The sequence below is a fragment of the Xenopus laevis genome, chromosome 1S (genome assembly GCF_017654675.1).
Source record: "Xenopus laevis strain J_2021 chromosome 1S, Xenopus_laevis_v10.1, whole genome shotgun sequence".
Classification (NCBI taxonomy): Eukaryota; Metazoa; Chordata; class Amphibia; order Anura; family Pipidae; genus Xenopus; species Xenopus laevis.
Genome location: NC_054372.1, coordinates 110,677,405 through 110,699,523, shown reverse-complemented (window position 1 = coordinate 110,699,523; position 22,119 = coordinate 110,677,405). Strand labels below are relative to the sequence as shown.

The window sequence follows — 22,119 nt, the reverse complement described above, 5'->3', positions numbered from 1 at the left end:
CTTTTCAGCATCTCGTAAATGACATCTTCCGTGACTACCTCAACATTTTTCTTGTGGTCTATTTAGATGACATTTTAATTTTCTCTTCTTCGCTTGAGGAACATCGTCTACATGTGAGGAGAACTCTGGCTAGACTTCGTGATCATGGACTTTACGCTAAACTTGACAAATGTGAATTTGAGAAGTCCTCCATTGAATTCTTGGGGTTCATAATTTCTACAGGGGGGCTTACCATGGATACCCAAAAGATCTCAGCCATTCTCAACTGGCCGGTTCCAACCAATAGAAGAGCAGTACAGAGATTTATTGGTTTCGCTAATTTTTATCGAAAATTTATCAAAGACTTCTCACGTATAATTGCTCCTATAACTTCTCTTACTAGTTCTGTAAAGAATTTTTTTTGGTCTCCTGAAGCACAAACTGCTTTTGATGAACTAAAGGATCGGTTCACTTCTGCGCCCATACTTGTTCATTCGGACTCTACTAAACCCTATATTTTAGAGGTCGACGAGTCAGAAGTGGCCGTTGGCGCAGTCCTTTCTCAGAGACAAACCCCCTCTGGTCAACTTCATCCTGTGGCTTTTTTTTCTAAAAAACTCTCTAGGTCTGAACGGAATTATGACGTGAGTGACCGTGAACTTCTGGCAATTAAGGCGGCTTTTGAGGAGTGGAGACACTTATTGGAGGGGGCATTACATCCCATTCTAATCTATTCTGATCATAGAAACCTCGAGTATTTGAAATCTGCAAAGAGATTAAGCCACGCCAGGCTCGCTGGGCTTTGTTTTTTTCACGCTTTAATTTTCATATCACGTTCAGGCCCGGTTGTAAGAACGGTAAGGCGGATGCGCTTTCACGTATTTTTTTGAATTCTCCCACTGAGAATGTTTCAGATGGACTCATTCTTAAATCTTCTAATTTTTTGCTTCTTCAGACAGAATTATTGTCAAATATCAAACTAGCCTCACGAGAGGTGCCTTTGGAGAAGTCAAGTTTTCAATCTCTTCATGGGTTTCTGATCCATAAGAATAAAATATTTGTTCCACAAGCAGCCCAACTGGAGGTGTTGAAATTTGCTCATGACAATCCTACGGCTGGTCATTTTGGAATTCGCAAAACCACAGACTTAGCTAAACGTTTTTTTATTGGCCTAACATGGTTAAAGACTGTGCTGCATATGTAAAATCTTGTTTGGTCTGTGCCAGATGTAAGGATTACCATGCTCGTCCTATGGGTTTGCTCAAACCTCTACCGGTTCCAGATTGCCCATGGGAATCTATTTCTATGGACTTCATTGTGGATTTACCAAGATCTTCGGGTATGAATACTATTTTTGTGGTAGTAGATAGATTTACAAAGATGGCTCATTTTTCTCCGTTACCCAGTCTTCCATCTGCCGCTACTACAGCCGAGGTTTTCATCAGAGACATTTTTCGGCTGCACGGACTTCCTCGTGAGATCATTTCTGATAGAGGATCACAGTTTACTTCCAAATTTTGGAGAGCGTTGTGTCATTCTTTGAACATCAATTTATCCCTATCTACCACTTATCATCCACAGACCAATGGTCAAACAGAAAGAACAAACCAGACACTAGAAACAATATATTCGCTGCTTTACTACCTACTTGCAAGATAACTGGGCCTTGCTTCTGCCTTTAGCAGAGTTTTCCTACAATAACTCATTACATTCTTCTACTAGTCAGTCTCCTTTTTTTTCTAATTTTGGTTTTCATCCCAATCTGTTACCTGATTTGCCTAGGGAGATTGCTGTTCCTGCTGTCCATAATCGTATCTCTTTTTTGACCAACAATTTCAAGACTCTTCACCAAACTATCCTGCAAGCTCAAAACAATTTTAAAGTTTTTTCGGATCGTAAAAGAGGTGAGGATCCTGAATTTAAGATTGGAGACCTGGTGTGGCTTTCTACTCGGTTCATCAGACTAACTGCTCCATCTAAGAAATTGGCACCTAGATTTTTGGGTCCTTTTCCGATTATTCAGCAAGTTAATCCGGTTACTTTTAAGCTTAAACTCCCAAACTCTTTACGAATACATCCGGTATTTCACTCTGCACTCTTGAAACCAGTGGTTCCCAACATTTTTCATGGCCGTTATCATCCACCTCCGCAGCCGGTACAGGTCCAAGATACCGAGGAGTTTGAGGTACAGGAGATTTTGGACTCCAGAATTTGGAGGAACCGTTTGCAGTATCTGGTCAGTTGGAAAGGTTATTCTCCAGAAGATAATTCCTGGGAGCCTGTTAAAAATATCCATGCACCAAGACTGTTGAAACATTTTCATAAGACTCATCCTGATAAACCTGGTCCGAAGGGCGCCCGGAGTGCGCGCCTCGGGGGGGGCACTGTAAGGCACTAGGACCTGGCAGCCGCGGTCGTCCCCGCTGTGGTCGCGCTGGAGCCGTTCGTGCGTGCGTGCGTCCGTCGCGGCGCGTGCGTCTGCGTGCGCGTTGCGTCGGTCGCGGTGCGCGCGCGTCGGTTTCGGCGCATGCGCAATGCGCTTAAAAGGACGCCGAGGCCTGCACTTCCTTGCGAAGTGATCATTGCCTACTAGTGTGACGCTAAGCCTTATTACTGCCTGATATTTCGTTGTTGACCCCTGCCTGTTATTCGGATTTTCCTGCTTCTAATCTCCTCTGCTGACTTCTGCCTGTCTCCGGTTATTGATTCTACGCTGCCTGCCTTCCGACCTCGGCCTATTCCTGACTCTGCCTTGCCTGACGATTCTGTACCTCGATTTCTGGAAGTGTTCCTGTTACAGCACTTCTACCACTCCTCCACGTGACCAGTCCTGTTCCAACCCTCAGGGTCTGCCTCATTGTGGGAGGTGTAGGAGAGGCTTCTCTTCGTCTAAAAGTTCCAACTAACAGTGAGTACCGTGACATACAGAGAAAAAGGAAACCATTTTTAAAAATTTGGATTATTTACATAAACGTCAATGGGAGATGGCCTTTCCTAAATTCAGAGCTTTCGGAAAAACAGATCCCATACCTGTATAAACTTTTCTTTTGATGCATTAAGTACAGATATCTGGTGCACCTTGTGTCCCTTGTTGCTCTTTCCTTGTGCTTTCTGAATGACACCCATGAATGGAAGAGCCAAGGGGTAGCAAACCTTTGGGGAAGCCCCATCTGTTAAAAATCATGTATCATGTTCCTTTGGGGCAATAGTGACTTCCTCTAGACTAAAATGACTTTGGTATTGTTTAGTTAATTATTCTCTGTGCCTCTTTTGCTAGAGGTGGATTTATGGATTCATTTATTAAAGAGTTCCTGTTATCAAAAATGTTTCCCCATTGGAGGTGCAGGATTATTATTATTACTTTTTAAATACCTGGTTGTAGGGAAAATCAACCTATCCAATGCTGAGCATCCACAAGTGCAGTTCTTTGCACTCTAAAATGCATTGAAGCATTACTGAAGAACCACTCAATGCTGTAGAGGCGATACAGCTGCAATATGCATCAGCATCTCAGGGGCATATCAGGGATAGGGAAGTTGCCAACCCTCTCCAAAAAGAGGTTAGTGCTGGACTCTACTCTCAGCAGAGAGCATAAATTACTTACAAATGAAAACTAATTTATTTTCAAGAATCTATGTAATTGTGAAGGAAAGGTGAGGTACAGGTATGAAAGAAAACATTTTTGATTCCGAATTGAATCTCAAAAATGGGTGGTTTTAATTTTTTTCTAAAAAGCTCTAAAAATTTTAATCTATTAAGTGAAAAAATCATGAAAACCTGATGTAAAAATTTACCAAAGGTTTCGAGGTGCTATAGAAGTCAATGGAAGCTGCGCTGATCTTATTGGACCACTTTTATTCAAATCGGACTTTTAGAGGTTTACAGAATTTTTTTGCTAGGAATTGTCCGCAAAACATTTTCGAGTTTTTTTTATTTTTTAGCGCATCATTCATCAATTTTTTTTGTTTGCACTTTTTATATTTGAATCTTTTAATAAATCAAATTCAATTGATTTAAAAATTAAATAAACCCATTAGAATTATTTCTAATAAGGATTCATTATATCTTAGTTTGGATCAAGTACAAGGTACTGTTTTATTATTACAGAGAAAAAGAAAATCAATTTTAAAATCTGAATTATTTAATTGTACATTAGTTTCATTTTTCCTGAGACTAAGGGGGTTATTTAGTAAAATTTAAAAAATTCTCACTATTTTTCTTAAAACCGCTTCAACCAAACTCCTGTGCAAATTTTAACTTTATTTATAAATACATTTAGTAGAAAAAAATCTGATGTGGAAATAGACTCGATAAAATCGTAAAAAATTGTACATTTCTTTTAGATTTGATAGCTGAAAAAAAAAATTTTCGCCCGAAAACCACACATTTTCAGGTCATTGTTCAAAACCCAGCGTATTTCCTCACTTGCTAAAAATCCATCCAACCCCTTCTTAAAGCTATCTAATGTATCAGCCTGTACAACTGATTTAGGGAGAAAATTCCACATCTTCATAACCCTTCCGAATATTGAGGCGGAACCTCCTTTCTTCTAATCAGAATGGGTGACTGTGTCAGCCTACTGGTAAATAAAGCATTAGAGAGATTATTATATGATCCCCTTATATATTAATACATATCACCCATTAAGGGCCTCTTCTCCAGCATGAGCATTCCCAATTTGGCCAGTCTTTCCTCATGGCTAAGATTTCCCATACCTTTTACCAACTTAGTTGCCCTTCTCTGTACTCTCTAATTCAATACTGTCCTGTATGAGTGCTGAAGACCAAAACTGTACGGCATATTCTAGATGGGGCCTTACAAGTGCTCTATACAGTGGAAGAATGATCCCCTCCTCCCGTGACTCTATGCCCCTTTTAATACAGCTCAAGACCTTATTTGCCTTTGATGCTGCTGACTGGCTTTGCTTGCTACACGTTTATTATTTACAAGGACTCTAAGCTCCTTATCCATAATGTATTTGCCTAGTGCAGTCCCATTAAGGGTATAAGTATTTTTACACCCCAGGTGCATGATTCTACATTTTCAGCTATCAAATTTAAAAGAAATGTACAATTTTTTACGATTTTATCGAGTCTATTTCCACATCAGATTTTTTTCTACTAAATGTATTTATAAATAAAGTTAAAATTTGCACAGGAGTTTGGTTGAAGCGGTTTTAAGAAAAATAGTGAGAATTTTTTAAATTTTACTAAATAACCCCCTTAGTCTCAGGAGAACTGAAACTAATGGTTGTATTGGCTGCAAATGGGATATGGCCCACACTCCAAGAGGCCAACTTGTATCAAATAAGTACAGTATTTATCCGTCAAAACTAGAAAAAATTTAATTAAATGGGCCCCATACTGTATGTAGACCTTGCTCCCATTGTCTAACATAATACAATTATTTCAGGGGTATTCAATGGACTAAGACTTCGTAAATCTGTAGTGTAAGCATAACCATTAAAAACCAGTGAGATTGGGCAGATCCTGTAGTTTATTCCCCATTGTATGATATATTTCAGTTAAAGTTTGATTACAGATAAACACATTATCCTAAATTAAGTGGTATAAAGTGTAGATGTTGTTCTATCGCCACCAAGAAAGAGCTTGCGGTTCCCGACCTGGGGAAATTTCCGGATTATTCAACAGGGATAGTGCTGGTCGAAGGAGTGATATTAAGGGGAAGTTAATTACATTTTTGCAATTATAGTGAATGCACAATATTTAAACCTGAAACCCTTTTTTGCTGGAAGGAAATTCAGTTGATACTTGTATTAGTAGGGGCAGGTGCTTCTCAAAGTTCAAAATGATAAACCCATAGCCCTTTCCAATGATTTTGTTTAAAATGGGATCTGTGTGTATATATTCATATTTCTCTGTATAATGCCTTTAATCCTATGATATACAGGTCTGTAGGCAAGTATAGAATAAATAAATATCCTTGTCACAATTGTTGGTTTAATTTATGATGCTGATCCAGCTGGAAAACTAGATCTAAAGATTGTTCATTACCTAAAATTACAGAATCATATGGTTACTACTCAATGGGTACTTCAATATTTCTGGGCAGTCTGTTGATATTGTTGGTTGCCACAAGCACAGTTGCCCTCTGCACATGAATGTCCTCTCGTTTCTGCTAAATCACATGCAGTGAACCACTCCACATTTCCGAAACAGAAACTAAATGAGTCATTCTCATAAACCTTTTAGCATGAAACTGTAAACATAAATGCTTAAAGGGGTGGTTCATCTTTAAGTTACTTTTAGCATGTTATAGAATGCCAACTTTACAAACTTATCAACATGTCTTTGTTTTTTTTTATCAATTTTAAATTTATATTAAAGTGTAATTTCCTTTTCTGAAGGCTATTGATTGGTGAAGCTACAATGTTATTGTTACTTGTTATTACCTATCTTTCTAATCAGGCTCTCTCTAATTTAAATTCGAGCCTCTTACACAAACTACCTCATGGTTGCTAGGATAATTTGGAACCAACAACCAGATAGTTACTACCTGGGTAGGGTGCCTGGCTGGATGGTCCTGTTAGTTAGCAAGAGCCAGCCCCTCACATTACTAAAAGCAGATTCTGCAGTGCAGAGAGCTGCGCTTCCTGTTTAAAATTGTAAGGTTGACTCTGAAGGTAAGTGCTTCCCTTGCCTCATGGCAGAAATCCTCTTAGCTTTAATTTGATACTGAATGTATCCCCAGAATAGCAATTTGGCAAGATTCATAGATCAATTCAGCGCCAATTGGTTGGATGGAAAGCCTTTTAATACAGAGCTGACAAATATGGAAACTTTATATTAAATGAGGGTTATAACATAATATTCAGTATCAGGAGGCAGAAGTCAATCAAATCAAGGCAATTATTTTAATGGGCCATCTAGTGTTGAATGGGCCAGCACAAAAGGCATAGCATCTAGGTGGCATGGAACTGGCACAGCACATTTCAGTTGGTTATGGGGATGGGAACCTGACTCTGCCCATGACCCTTCTACTTTTCAATCCCCCTCCTCTTGAATTCATATACTGCTCCTGTCCCTCCCTGGTGACGTCAGTATTGGGCAGGTCAGGCTCACAGGTACAAGTTGGGTCTGGGTGGTAGAGGGGCTATTTGTCGACCCACACATCACCACATCAAACAGTATTCATCAAGATCATTCAGAAACTGACTGAACAGCATGGCAAATCTGTGTATTTGTGTATAGCATTAATATTTTGTGGGCTGTTATTACAAATAACTTCAAAATGTTTGAGCTCCTGGCACATTGTGGAATTCTAAGATATAAATGGCAAAGCTGGTCATACAATCATCCCTCCTTATAATGCCCTTAGAAAAACCTATCACAGGTATAATTTCTAGACCAGGGGTCAGCAACCTTTACTATCAAAAGAGCCATTTTGCCACCTCTTCCACTAAAGAAAATTAGTCTGGAGCCGCAAAACATAACATAGCTTATAAACTTTTAAAACACTAAATAGCCCTATTAAATGCTAGTGTTCTCATCTGTTTTATATGACTTCTGTTTCTGAAGCTCCGTGCTGATCTTCCCTCTCTTGAGTGTGTGACCGGGGTAAGGACCACGAGGAATCATCTTGCTGCGAATCAGTCTTGCCTGTCACTCCTGGGACGTCTTCCTGAGTGTGCGGTCGCGCACTCAAGAAGCCGCCAGCAGGTGTGGGCTGTATAGCCGACATGACTGAGCCACAGCAAGCAGGATGAAGAGCCACATGAGGCTCCGGAGCCTCAGGTTGCCTACCCCTGTTCTAGACAAAGAGCAGGCAAAATAATAAGACAGAGCTTGGATAAAGAAGAAAGTATACATTCTAACAATAAATATTACAAGAAATGCAGTGTTTCACCTGCTCAGTTAGCCTAGAGCAGCTCTTGCGAAGCTAAACTTAGGGGTTGTCTCCAATCATGAAGCAGAAAGTTGAAATTTTACTTACCGTAATTTCCCTTTCCTTTAGTCCAAGCAGCAGCACACAATGAGATTCCCTCCCCCTAATTAGGACAGCAGGACCAATCGACAGCGTTTTACATTCATAAGAACCCCCCCTTCCCCCCTTCCAACCGTGTCTTTGCAAGTAATACAACAACACCGAATGCAGAAATTATTTAATAGGGTGGGTTTGTTTGTGCTGCTGCTTGGACTAAAGGAAAGGGAAATTACGGTAAGTAAAATTTCAACTTTCCTAAACGTCCAACAGCAGCACACAATGAGATATAACAAGTAACAAACAAAAGGGGGGGGATTTAAGTTGCAGCCTCTTTCGTTATTGCTTGCAGAATAGATCTCCCAAAGGCCGCATCCTGGGAAGCATTGATGTCCAGCCTATAGTGAGTAGCAAAAGTATGTGGAGTTGTCCACGAGGCTGCTCTGCAGATCTGTTCCACTGGTACAAGGAACTTTTCTGCCCAAGATGCTGCTGTCGCTCTAGTAGAGTGTGCCTTTATAAATATTGGAGGAGATTTGTTATCAGCAATATAGCATGTCTGGATAGTATCCTTTATCCATCTAGCTAGAGTCAATTTTGAAGTGCCTTGACCCTTGTTTTTCCCAAAAGAAATGAAGAGCTTCTCAGACTTTCTGAATGCCTCTGTTCTTCTTATATATTCTTTTAGAACCCTTGTCACATCCAACCGATGAAGCCTCTCCTCTTCTGGAGTCTTAGGTTGCGGAAAAACGGCAGGAAGGTAGATCTCCTGATTAATGTTAGTCCAAGATGCTACTTTTGGTCTAAAAAAGGGTACGGTTCTCAGAACTACATGTTCTTGAAAAAATCTTATGTATGGCTCTCTTACTGAGAGTGCCTGAAGGTCACTTACTCTTTTTGCAGAAGTGATGGCCGTTAGAAACAGTGCTTTAAAGGAGAGATGTTTAATGTCTGTATTCTCGATGGGCTCGAAAGGAACATCACAAAGTTTCTCCAACACAATGTTTAGGTTCCACTGCGGACAAGGTTCCAGAACAGTTGGTCTTAATTTAAAAGCTGCCCTTATAAATCTTCTAATAAGAGGATCTTCAGCAAGCTTTATGCCCAAGAAGGCTGAAATTGCCGAAACCTGCACTTTTAGAGTGTTAGGTTTTAAATTCTTGTCCAAGCCTGTTTGAAGGAAATTTAACACAGTGTTAACAGAGACTGAAGCGAAGTCAACTTTTTCCAAGTTACACCAGTTCTTAAAAACTTTTATAATTCTGGAATAAACCTTTGAGGTAGATTCTTTCCTTGCACTCATTAAAGTACCGATTACTTTCTCTGAGAGTCCCTTATTATTTAATAGGGGCCTATCAATCTCCAGGCTGTCAGGTTCAAACGTTGAGGATCTGTGTGAAAAACCCTCTTCTGGGACAACAGAGACTTGTTGCAAGGAAGGTGCCAATACTCCCCGCGACTCATCTGCATTAGGAGTGAAAACCAGCTCCTCCTCGGCCAAAACGGTATGACTGCAATAACTGAAGTCTGGTCTATGCGAATCTTCTTCAAAACTCTCCCTATGAGAGGAATAGGGGGAAACACATACGCTAGGGTGAAGTCCCACTTGATGGACAGCGAGTCCAGGACCCAAGGTTGGTCTTTCCTGTAGAGGGAGCAGAACCTGGGCAGTTTGGAATTCATTCTTGTCGCCATCAGGTCTACCACTGGTCTCCCCCATCTCCTGATAATTCTCTGAAACATCTTCTGATTCAGAGACCATTCTCCCGGATCCAACACCACCCTGCTCAGGCAGTCTGCTAGCTTGTTGTCCTGACCGCGGATATGAACTGCCATCAGGGACAAAAGATTTTCCTCTGCCCAGTGCAGAATATTCATTGTCTCCTTTAGGAGAACTCTGGATCGTGTGCCTCCCTGTCTGTTTAAGTAGGACACAACCACCGTATTGTCGGACTGAATCTTTATCGCACGACCAATCAGATGTTTCTGGAAAGACTTTAGAGCAAGAGATACTGCCTTTAACTCCCTGAAGTTTGACGAAAGGGATTTTTCCATAGAGTCCCAAACCCCTTGGGCAGACCTGTCTTGCATATGAGCGCCCCAACCGCTGAGAGAAGCGTCTGTTGTCACAACAATCCAGTCTACCTCTACTATGCTTTTTCCCTGTGTAAGTCTTTCTTCCTGCAGCCACCAATGTAGTGAGACTTTGGTTTCTGCTGATACAAAAAACTTTTTGTCCAGTGAGTCTATGTCTCTGTCCCATCTGGAAAGCAGTTCGTTCTGTAGTGGTCTCATGTGCAATCTTGCCCATTGTACCGATTCTATGGAGGCTGACATGAGACCCAGGACCTTCATCCTCTGACGAAGAGATATCGGCCCAGAACTTTCTAGAGTTCTTATCTGGTTCTGAAGAGACAACACTCTCTCCTGAGTTAGAAAAACTTTCATCCTGACTGTATCCAGTTTGTTCCCCAGGAACTGTTTTTGTCTGGATGGAAGGACGGAAGATTTCTCTCTGTTGATTATCCAGCCAAGTTTCTCCAAAATCTCCAGAGTTCTTTGAACCTGTTTTTCTAGAAGAGAGGCTGATACTGCTTTCAACAACCAATCGTCCAGATACGGGACTATATGTATGCCTTCCCTCCTTAGTATTGCTACCACTGCTACCACCACTTTGGTGAAGACTCGTGGTGCGGACGTTATTCCAAAAGGCAATGCCTTGAACTGGAAATGATGTAACCTCTTTTGAATAACTACCGCTATCCTCAGGAACTTTCTGTGGTGATGAAAGATAGGTAGATGTAGATAGGCGTCCTTTAAGTCTATTGTCGCGAGATAATCTCCTTCTTCGAGAATCTGAATAACGGACTTTATAGTTTCCATGCGAAAATGCCTTTTCTTTATAAATCGATTCACCCACCTCAGATCGATTATCATGCGAAATGTTCCGTTTGGCTTTGGGACCAAAAAAACTATAGAATAAGTTCCCTGGCCCCTTTCGCAATGTGGAACCTCTTCTAATACATTCATTTGAAGATAACTCCCGATTGAATCTTCCAAGAATAGTTGCCTCTGACGGGAAGAATTTTCTGGAGTGATAAGAAAACGAGGAGGTGGCTCTTGAAAAAACTCTATCCTGTAACCTTCTCTTATAAGCTGCAGAACCCAGGAATCTGTCATGAGTTTTTCCCACTGATGGTAAAAAAACGAAAGTCTTCCTCCCACCTCCAATCTTCTGGCATCAGAATTCTTTCTGTCTGTCCCCAAACTGGGGTCTCCCTCTTCCTCTAGAGGATCTTGTATACCCTTGACCTCTAAAGGGTTGTGTTCTCTCTTTCTCTTTATCGTAAGGTTTATCCTGTCTTTTTCTTGGTGGAGATCTCCTTTGTTTGCGAAAAAAGGATCCTCTCCAGTTTCTTTGTCTGTCTTGGGGAAGTGACTTTCCTTTATCATCTGAGAGTTTTTCCATCAAAGAATCCAATTTTGTTCCAAATAATTGACCTGGTTCAAAATCCATATTGCACAGATTGATCTTCGAAGTTGAATCTGCTCTCCATGGTTTTAACCAGATTGCTCTTCTCGCTGTGGTGGAGAGTGCCAATTTTTTTGCAGCCAGCTTTAATGATTCAATGGAAGAGTCACAGAGAAATTCAGATGACAATTTCACTGTTCTTAGATTTTTCAGCAATTCCTCCCTCGGGACCTTGTTCTGAATATCCTCCTCCAGCTGCACCAGCCAGTTTCTCAAAGCCCTTGATACCTCTGAGGCTGCAATCAATGGCTTGCACTGAGCAGCCGAAGCTGTATAAATTCTCTTTAAGGAAGTCTCCGCCTTCCTATCCATCACGTCCTTTAGGCCTGACCCATCTTCCACCGGAATTGTGGTTCTTTTTGAAAGTCGGCCGACTGCCATATCCACCTTTGGAGTCTCCTCCCATTTTTTGAATTCTTCAGATATGGGAAAAAGAGTTTTAAACCGCTTGTTAATTGATGGTGGTCTGTCTGGATTTTTCCCCTCAAATTCAATCAGATCTTTAATAACTGGATGCAACGGAAAGGCTCTAGGTACTTTCCTTGACCATCCTTTCTCCTGTTCTGGCTCAGCACTCTTCCCCTCTTGATCTTCCATCGCACCTTTAACTGCTTTTATCAATTTTGAAATTGATTCTGATTGGAACACAGCCATATCTACTTCATCCTCTGAAGAAGAATTCACCTCATCAATAACCATGTAATCCTGTTCGTCCACCGATATAGGTGATTTTTCAGCAGGATTACTGAGGTTCTGAGTTAAAGAACTCCTGATCTCCGAAAAAGACTGTTGCATGAAGTCTTTTAACCAGGCCATTGCAGTTTCTGCAGTGTTAGGGGTTTCATTAGCTTTTTCTAGACAGGTTTCACAACGACCTCTCTCATAATTATCTGGGAGCGGCACCTCACATTGACTACAAGCCAAGTGTCTGGTCTTAGAGCGCTTTTTCCCCTGTCTAGTTTCCAGACTGGACATCTGTAGAGAGAGTAAGAAAATATAATACAATTTTCACTTTATAATACTGGGACATACTTAGGGCAATCAGAAGATCAGCAATACCTTAATTGCTTCCTCAGTTAGCACAACCCTTGTTTGCAGCGTGACCACGTGTATACAAGTAACAATAGGCACCTAAGGTAATAGACGCTGGCTTTTTAAAACCGGCGCTTCCTTACTGTGTGATGACGTCATCGCTATGCGCCTCCTGAAAGCCTGCTCCGTGCAGACGCGCATCTCAGCAGTCACGCTGAATGGACGGGTAGGAGCTGTGTCCTCTACCCTCCCCAAGGACCACCAACCGAAGCTGGCTCCCTGGAAGTCCCTGAGCTCTCTCACGAGCCCCACAAAGAAAAAAACGGCCCACTGTCCAGGTAGGACAGAAAAAACACGGTTGGAAGGGGGGGAGGAGGGGTTCTTATGAATGTAAAACGCTGTCGATTGGTCCTGCTGTCCTAATTAGGGGGAGGGAATCTCATTGTGTGCTGCTGTTGGACGTTTAGGAAAATGAGATTTTTCATATAATAGAAGCTGATGCTACAGGTTTTATTCATAAATGCTGGTGTAGAATGCACTGGTTTTTGAGCTGCTGTGTAATGAGAATCTGAATTAATTACTAATTAGACTTGTAGTGTGACATTTATATTTTAAATAAACAGTATATTATGAGTCGGCCTCTAAGTTTAGATAAGCATCACAGAGCATGCGCAGTGAATCAGTGAATAAACAATGTGGAGCATTTCTAGCCTACTTCTTTATTAAGTTTGTGCTATAAATAAATAAATAAATAAATAAATTATGCACTGTACAGCGATGCAGCTCCTTAACAGCGCTTTACAGATAAAGTTATACATACATACATACATGCAAGAAAGACATATTTCCCTGATGTATGGATTTATGTGGCAGTGAGTATGGTTGTTTCACAAACTGCTATACTGTTTCACATAGTATTATATCAATGCTGGTTATATTTACTATTGGCTTTCAAGTTTTGTCTTAAAAGCAACCATGTCACTATACAATAAAGTTGCACTAATGTCTTCATTTTGACTGTTGAAATGTAGACTTACTTAACCCTGCCCTCCACTATCACCTATGAAAATTGCCATAAGCGTAAGCACCTTTGACAATATGCATTCACTTTTGCAATTAACAAAAAGAGCAACACTTTTGCTTTCACTTTCATTTTCACTTTTACACAGTTACAACAGTATAAAGTAAGATCATTGCAGACATTGCTAGTGATCACTCACGTACAAATGGATAATTGACACCCTAAAATTTTGACCAATTTTGTCAAGACTTTTCCTGCACATGTTTTTTTCATTTGGATTTATTGGTAAACTAAGGGCATTCAGGTTTGGGAGTTTGGTCTATTTTTTTTGTAAATCTTAGTATATACCCCCCTTAATATGATAGTTGCGGGTTTTGTAATAAAAATTGGGACAGTTGGGGGTATGTGCTCACCAACTTTAAATGATACTGTATTGCGCATACAAACCCAGGATATCACAAGGAACCCTTGTCTGAATAAAAAAGTACTCCATCTCAAACCGCCAAGATAATGTAAAAGTCAATGGCAGATGTTCCATTTACAGTACAACTGGAAGATCTGCACTGGGTTTCATATAATAATTAGAATAATTTTTGGTTTTCGGGCAATAATATGATTCAGATTTTTTTGAGTTAATTTATTGATAAAGTAGGTAGCATTTTGGGTATTAGTAAATAACCCCCTAGAATTATAGCACCCCAGAATGGTGTATTTTTCAGTGACAACATGACACCCCAGTGAACTTTTCATGACCTTCAAATTGAAAAGTATTCCTTTAAGGAATACTTTTTGTAGTACTGTCAAAAAATTATATAATCTGCACAGCAATTCAACCAGGTTTAACAAATGCATGCAACCAAATGTTTTTCTTTCAATGTTGCCTCAGATAATAATAAGAGGTTGTTCACACTTTTTTCAGTTCAGTTGTTTTCAAATTGTTCACCAGAAACAAATTTTTCAATTGCTTCCATCTTTTATTTTTTACAGTTTTCACAAAATTTAAGTTTAAACTTTAGTGTTCCTGTCTCTAGTTTTTCAGTCTGGCAGCTCAGTGATCCAGGAGCATCTGAACTGTTACAATTTGATACATTTAGAGGCAGATTTGTTAAGGGTCGAATTGAAAATTAGAATTTTCAAAATTTTTATGGTTTAAACTGTCAAATTCATCTAGGGAGTGATCCAAATTTGATTCGAGTTTTTCAAAAAAATTCAAATTAGATTTTTGAGATTTATCATACTCTGGCCCTTTAAGAATTTGAATTCAACTATTCGCCACCTAAAACCTAAATTTTCTCATTCTGTCAAATTCAACTAGGGAGTGATCCAAATTCGATTCGAGTTTTTCAAAAAAAATCAAATTCGATTTTCTCGATTTATCATATTCTGGCCCTTTAAGAGTTTGAATTCAACTATTCGCCACCTAAAACCTAAATTTTCTCATTTTTTATGGTTAAGACTGTCAAATTCAACTAGGGAGTGATCCAAATTCGATTCGAGTTTTTCAAAAAAATTCAAATTCGATTTTTCTCGATTTATCATATTCTGGCCCTTTAAGAGTTTGAATTCAACTATTCACCACCTAAAACCTGCCAAATTGCTGTTTAAGTCAATGGGAGAGGTTCAGGGATCAATTTGGAGATGTTTGCAGCCTGATATTATTTGAATTGTTTGGTCGTTTCAATTAGTCTGAGTTGGAAAAATAGGATTTCAATAATAAATTTCGATTGGTCAAATTTCGAATTCAAGGGAGTTTAGGGGAGTTTTAAAAAACTCACATGAATTCGAAATTCGACATGATAAATGTGCCTCCCCGTTGATACCATTAGTTAGTTGTCCTTTTAGACATTATAGTTATTGCTGCTACTGTATTATAAAGTATACAGAGCTTTAGGTTTCTAATGCCATAAAGTGGATAAGCACTAGAGGGTGCATGTAAGCCAAATGCAAGTTCACAATGAGCAATAACTAACTACTTGGACATGTTGCAGCATGAAAAAGGGGAAGTGAAAATATTACCGAGCTACAATAAAACAGCAATGCCTTATTGTCGGCACAGAATGAGGAGGGGATTTGATGAATTTAAAGAGATGGCACTATAAAGGAATGGGTACAGTCACTATATGGAGTAACCTTGTTTGGGATAATCAGCTGTGCCTAGACAGTTGGAGCTATGGATTTCAATGCCAACACACTGTGCTGTGCTAGTGCCCGGGGGGATGTGGATCTGGCAAGACAGATACTACAGAGTGGTATCCCAGTAAATGCCCCAAACTCTCACGGAAGGACCCCAATACAGGTGAGTGCTATCCAATTCTACACAATATATACTGCAAATTAACTCACAGACCACTTACTGTAGACTCTCCCTAATGTAGTACAGCCAATTATAGTGATGAATATTAATCTAGAAGCCCTTTATCTTTGAAATACAGGTATGGTCATTTTCCGTTTTCCTGTTTAAGTAATCATTTCTCATTTTTCACATGCTTTACTTTTCCTCTAATAATGAAGCATAATTTATACATATTTTATATATATATTTGGTAATGTGGTAGTTCAAAATTTTATAGCATTTACAGCAATAACTTCATATATGTAAAATGATCCAATACGCATTTTAATATTGTTACTGTCTATGACCTTCTCAAGCAATATATTAGACATACATAACAAAAAACATTTTTCAATCATTGTTATTTTTTTTTATTTCTAAGGGGATTGTTAATATATATATATATATATATATATATATATATATATATATATATATATATATATATATATATATATATATATATATATACATACTGTATGGGGGTTATCTACTAAACCAAACCCCCAAATGCAAAAATGCAGAAAAATTTGTGATATTTTTTTTATAAAATCTGACTTTTGAAAATCTGGAATCTCAGTCTTGTTGAGGTTGCATATAAGTCAATGGGAGAAGTCCCAATGATTTTTGATGTGCGCTGGGTTTCACAGTTTTGGGGCAAAAAAGCATAAGAATTCTTAGTTTTCGGGTGAAGAATCCGAAAAATCCAAAAAATCCGAAAAATCTTGAAAATTCTTATTTTTTCCAGCAAAGCTACTTTTTTGGGAAATGTAATAATAAATAAGCATAAAAAACCAGAGTGGTTTGGTCGGAGTTTGTAGCAGAAAATGTTGAGATAGAATCGGACTTTGATAAATAACCCCCAATATGTGTAAATATCTATCTATCTATCTATCTATCTATCTATCTATCTATCTACTGTATTTATATATATATATATATTTATATATATATATATATATATATATATATATATATATATACATACAGTTTAACAGTTATTTCAGCACTCCATTCCGATTAACAAACATTGACCTAGGTGCTATCTATATGTGCTTTCATACAGAAAAATATTTGACCCGGGTCTTGACAAAGGTCTTAAACGGAGACCGAAACGTTGACTTGATCTATTTTTTTAGCAATGTATTAAATTAAAGCAATATTTTTTAATCTCTTTTCAATCCTGGTGTGCATCTATTTCTCAAATATTTTTCTATACATATACATATATATATATATTTATTATTTTCACTAAACATATTAATATTATTGTAAAAATGAGTATAGAAATATTATTATTCTTTATTTATATAGCACCAACACATTTCCGCAGCACTTTACAGAGATTATATGACATTCACATAAGTCCCTGCCCCAGTAGAGCTAACTATCTAAGGTCTCTATAACATTTACATACACTGGGGTCAGTTTTAACAAGAAACAATTAACCTGCCTACATGTTTATGGAGTGGATGACAAAACCAGAGTACCTGGGAGAAATCCACCAAGATATTATAAAAAACATGCATACAACTTGCAGATAATGCCCCCATAGAACCTAAAACTCCAGAGCTCCAAGGCAGCAGTACTGAAATCACAAGTCGTCCTATTACAGAACTATATGACTAGTTTTGGAATGCTGATCTCAGTGACTTACTTTAATTCCCACAGGTTTACATCCCACAGGTTCAGATCTGAAAACATGACTGGATAATTTTGTATACATCACAGAACCATCCGAATTATTTAAAGCTCACAAGGAGATTTAAGCACAACACAACACACAGTCACTGTTTTGGTATCATTATTTCACTAAAAAATTTTGAAAAGTATTTGAAGAGATGTACTCCTTGTGCTGCATTTGTACAGCAATGTTGGGAGGAATGTGCTGTCCTGTAATAGTAGAAATAACAAGAGATAAAGTGCTGCTGCAGGTAGATTGTTTTAATATTATTGTTTTTTGTCCCTGTGGGAAATATCAGTAATATACCAGATTGTGTCTGACAGAAATGGCTGCATACACCTTACAAATGTGAACAAACTTGCAAATTATTATTAACAGAACCCCACCAATTAACAGATTTAAAACACTATGGGGGGGGGGGAGTCTTCACATTGATATCCAGTAGCTGGCACCTAAGGGGTTATTTACTCCGAATGCAAAAATACCGAAAAATTTGTGATTTTTTTATATAAAATTGGACTTTTAAAATATCACAAATTTTTCTGAATGTATTAATTCCAGATGATGGAAAAGTCCACCATATCAGACCTGTCGAGGTTGCGATGGGGGAAGTCCCAATGATTTTTAGATGTGTGCTGTGTTTCCAAAGTTTTCGGGCAAAAAGCATAAGAAATCTGAGTTTTTGGGTAAAAAATCGGAAAAAATCGTGAAAATCTGATTATTTTCCCACAGAGCAAATTTTTGGGGAAAATGTAATAAATAAGGGTAAAAAACCCGAGCGGATTTGATCGGTTTGTAGCAGAAAATGTTGAGATAAAATCTGACTTTGATAAATAACCCCCCTAGTATTCTAAGCAGTTGATTATATGTGCACAAGCTTAATTTTTGATGTTAATTCATCTCCTAGATATAGAGATACTTTCCCAGAAAGGTAATGATCTTGTCCAGGAAAAGAAACTGACAAACATTGTTTACAGTTAGGCAGTTACAGTCTGTACAAATAGATTTGCAACACCATTCTGCCAGCTCTACGTATGTTTATCCTGTGTGTTTGCATATAAAATGAACAGTAACTACTTGGTGGAATACTAACTAAATGTTACATTTGGACACCCAGGAAAGAGTTTTATGAGTTGCTTTTATTGCATAAAACAAACGATCAATTTGTTAAAATGTTTTTGACATCAAAGAAGTCAAACTCTAAGCTCTAACACCCCACCAAAACATTTAGTCCAAGGGATTTAAACATCATTGTGTTAAAATAAATCCAAAGTAGATTTTAAAAAAAAATAAAAGTTTAGTCTAAATTATTAAAGATATTAAAAAAATATTTTCTTTCTAAGAGCCAAAATAAATCTGCTCGTAAGAACAACGTGAATTCATGGATATTGTCATAATACAAACTACAATTAGACACCAGGAAATACATTTTCTGTCTTTATCGTAAGTTTCTTTTGTGTGTGCTCACACTTGTTCCAGTCCTACAGGATAATTAAAAGATGATAGCTTATTGTTGCACAGCAAATTATTTTTTTTTTACAGAGATAATACACATTAACCCAAAATGCAGAGAGCTGGGGATTAGTAGTGCAAATTAATTATAATAATTATATGAATGATACATTATAACAAGTTAATACACTGAAGTAAAATCTTGTACTTATTGACTGATTTATTTTAATTTATTTTGTTTATTTCACTGCCTTCTCTGTTAATTAGAACTGGTGGGATAGCTTAGATAGTTACTGAATAATTATTATCTGCAAAGATATCCTACACTTCTAGAAATATCTCTGAAAAAAAGAATCCAGTACGTTAATGCCTTTGGCAGTTTAAGAATGACGAGGATGATTTTGCAGATCGCTAAAACAATTCAAAAGTGTTTTATAGCCTCTAAATAATATGTTACACAAAAAAATAAAGAAAAGTTCCCTATCTTTTAAGTCACATTCATTTGATTAAAGTTGAAACACCTAGGGGGTTATTTATCAAAATACGAATTTATCTCAGTATTTTCTGAAATATACTCCGACCAAATCCGCAAATCCCTTATTTATCAATACATTTTCCCAAAAATTCCAGTATGGGAAAAACTCGAAAAAAAGTGAAAATCGTACGAAAAATCAGATTTGTGCCCAAAAGTCACAAAATCCTCGGATTTTCGAACAAAACCCAGCTCAGATCAGGATATCCTCAGGACTTCTGCCATTTACTTGTGTATAACCTTGACAGTTCTGAAATGCCGGATTTTCAGATTCACAAAAAAATCTGATTTTATAGTAAAAAAATCTCACATTTTTCTAGGTTTTTGGCATTCGGACTTTAATAAATAACCCCCTACTGTGTATACTTGTCATCCAAAATATAGCCCCTCAAAAAAAAATTAATGTTTTGAGATATTACAAAAATTATAAACTGCCTAACAGGCTAAATGAAGTTGTAACCAAATATATATATATATATATAAGCATGAATATCTAATTTTTATGGAAAATTGCTCACTTCAAATTATGATTTCTGAATGTATCACACTCTCAGTAATTTTTAAATAATACAGAAAATACTCATTTAAAGTCTCCAATTACTTTACAAAGAGACTCTTTATTGATCACAAAACATCACTTACAGACCCCAAACTTTAATCTTCATAAACATGTAAACAGTTTTGTATACTTTGTTCTATGGTACCTTTCTCCTATCTGCACCTGGTGCTTTCTACTTATTATGTTCTACTATATATGTACGATTATATAAAAAAAATGAATGCTATTAATTTTATCATCATTTGGTACACACACAAACACACACACATACACACACACACACACACACACACACACACATAGATACATATATATATATATATATATATGATAGTAAAATACAGCTATAACAGATATCGAAAATAATTTGATGAATAATTTAGCAAAGAAAGAAAAATCTCAAACACTAAAAAGTATATACTTTCCTTTGCTTGGGAGATTTTCTTTTCTACAGCATTTTCTACAACATATTTTCAAATCATTTAAATACATATTGATATATATCAACATTTTAAATATCTGCATATTTCAGAAAATCTATAATCAACCGGTAACTACAAATGAAATAATGATTGCCTGTACACAGTGTTTTTTTAGTGTAACTTTAATGTTTCATTTGTTTTCTGTGAAGAAAGTTAAAGAATCACATCAACCCCATATAACATTATAAATGTGTTAAGAAAATAAATGATTGCGTTAAAGTCAAATAATCACAATTGCAGTCTACAGTTTGCTTAACTGTCATACCGTGTACCAGATAGAAAACATAATAATGATGTGTCCATTTTCCCTATTATTTAGGTCATGATGATGGGTAGTCCTCAGATGGCTGAACTGCTGCTTGATCAGGGTGCTGACCCAAATGTTCCTGACCCCAGTACAGGAACCTGCCCAGCTCATGACGCAGCCCGTGAAGGTTTTTTGGACACTCTGCTAGTGCTGCTTAGGAATGGGGCAAGTCTCTACGCACCACTGGACAACTATGGTCAGCGACCCATAGACCTGGCTTCACCATACCTAAAATCTAAATTACTGCTGCTAGGATATCACTGACTTTTTGATGAGTTCAAGTCTCCTGTTTGTTATATATATTTTTAAATAATTTTACAATACAATAAACAAAATATTAACAAATGTGAATGGAGCACATGGTAGTAAGTTATTGCTTTAATTTGTATGTTTTTCTTATGCCTTTCTGCTCTCTTTTCCTATTCCCTGTTTTTTTTTTATTTTATTTTAGCTTCCCCTTTTTCCTTCAAGTCGTGTATTTACTCTTATTTCTCATCACTGCCTTTTTTACTTTCACATTTTTATTCCTCTTAAAGAATGCTTCTTCGCCCATATTTTGTTTAGTTGTTATATTCTTCCAATTTTCTCCTTTCTCCTCCCAGTTCTTTAGCTTCACATTTTGGCTGCTTGCATTTGTGTTCTATAAATGTTGTCTTTGATCTTTCCTTCTTTTGCCCAGTCTTGCTGCTTAATAGAAAATAAATTATTTGCAGAAAACAATGTTTGCAGAAATTTTAGCTATACAGTGTACTAGGGGAACAAACAACATGACACCAAGGGGGTTATTTACTAAATTCCGAATGCAGAAATCAAGTCCAGCTTGCGGAGCATCAGAAATAGTTATATAATATATGTGTGTGTGTGTATCTAAGGAGATAAGGTTAAATTCGACTAGGGAGTTATTCAAATTTGATTCTAGTTTTTCAAAAAATTTTAATCCAATTTTCAAGATTTATCATACTCTGGCCCTTTAAGAACTCAAATTAGACTATTTGCCACCCGAAACCTGCCAAATTGTTGTTTAAGTTAATGGGAGACTTCCTGGGATCATTTTGGAGTTGTTTGCAGCCTTCCTGACATTTGAGGTTTTTACGGAGAAAAAACTTGAATTGAGTTTTTCAAATTCAATTTGAGTTTTCAGGTTGATCCTATTCACCCGAGTTTACAAAATTATAATATATAATAATAAATTTCGATTGGTCAAATTTTGAGTTCATGGGAGTTTTTAAAAACTCACATGAATTCAAAATTCACCTTTGATAAATG

The 22,119-nt window shown here is 37.5% G+C and overlaps 1 protein-coding gene across 1 annotated transcript; it reads left to right on the top strand.

Moving 5' to 3' along the window:
* The first annotated feature begins 15,459 nt into the window (after positions 1-15,459).
* cdkn2b.S (cyclin-dependent kinase inhibitor 2B S homeolog) lies at positions 15,460-21,117 on the top strand. The gene is made up of 2 exons (XM_018243774.2): positions 15,460-15,801; positions 20,866-21,117. Exons 1-2 carry the CDS (start codon positions 15,676-15,678, stop codon positions 21,115-21,117), a joined length of 378 nt encoding a protein of 125 aa, XP_018099263.1. The 5' UTR covers positions 15,460-15,675.
* Positions 21,118-22,119: the final 1,002 nt, after the last annotated feature.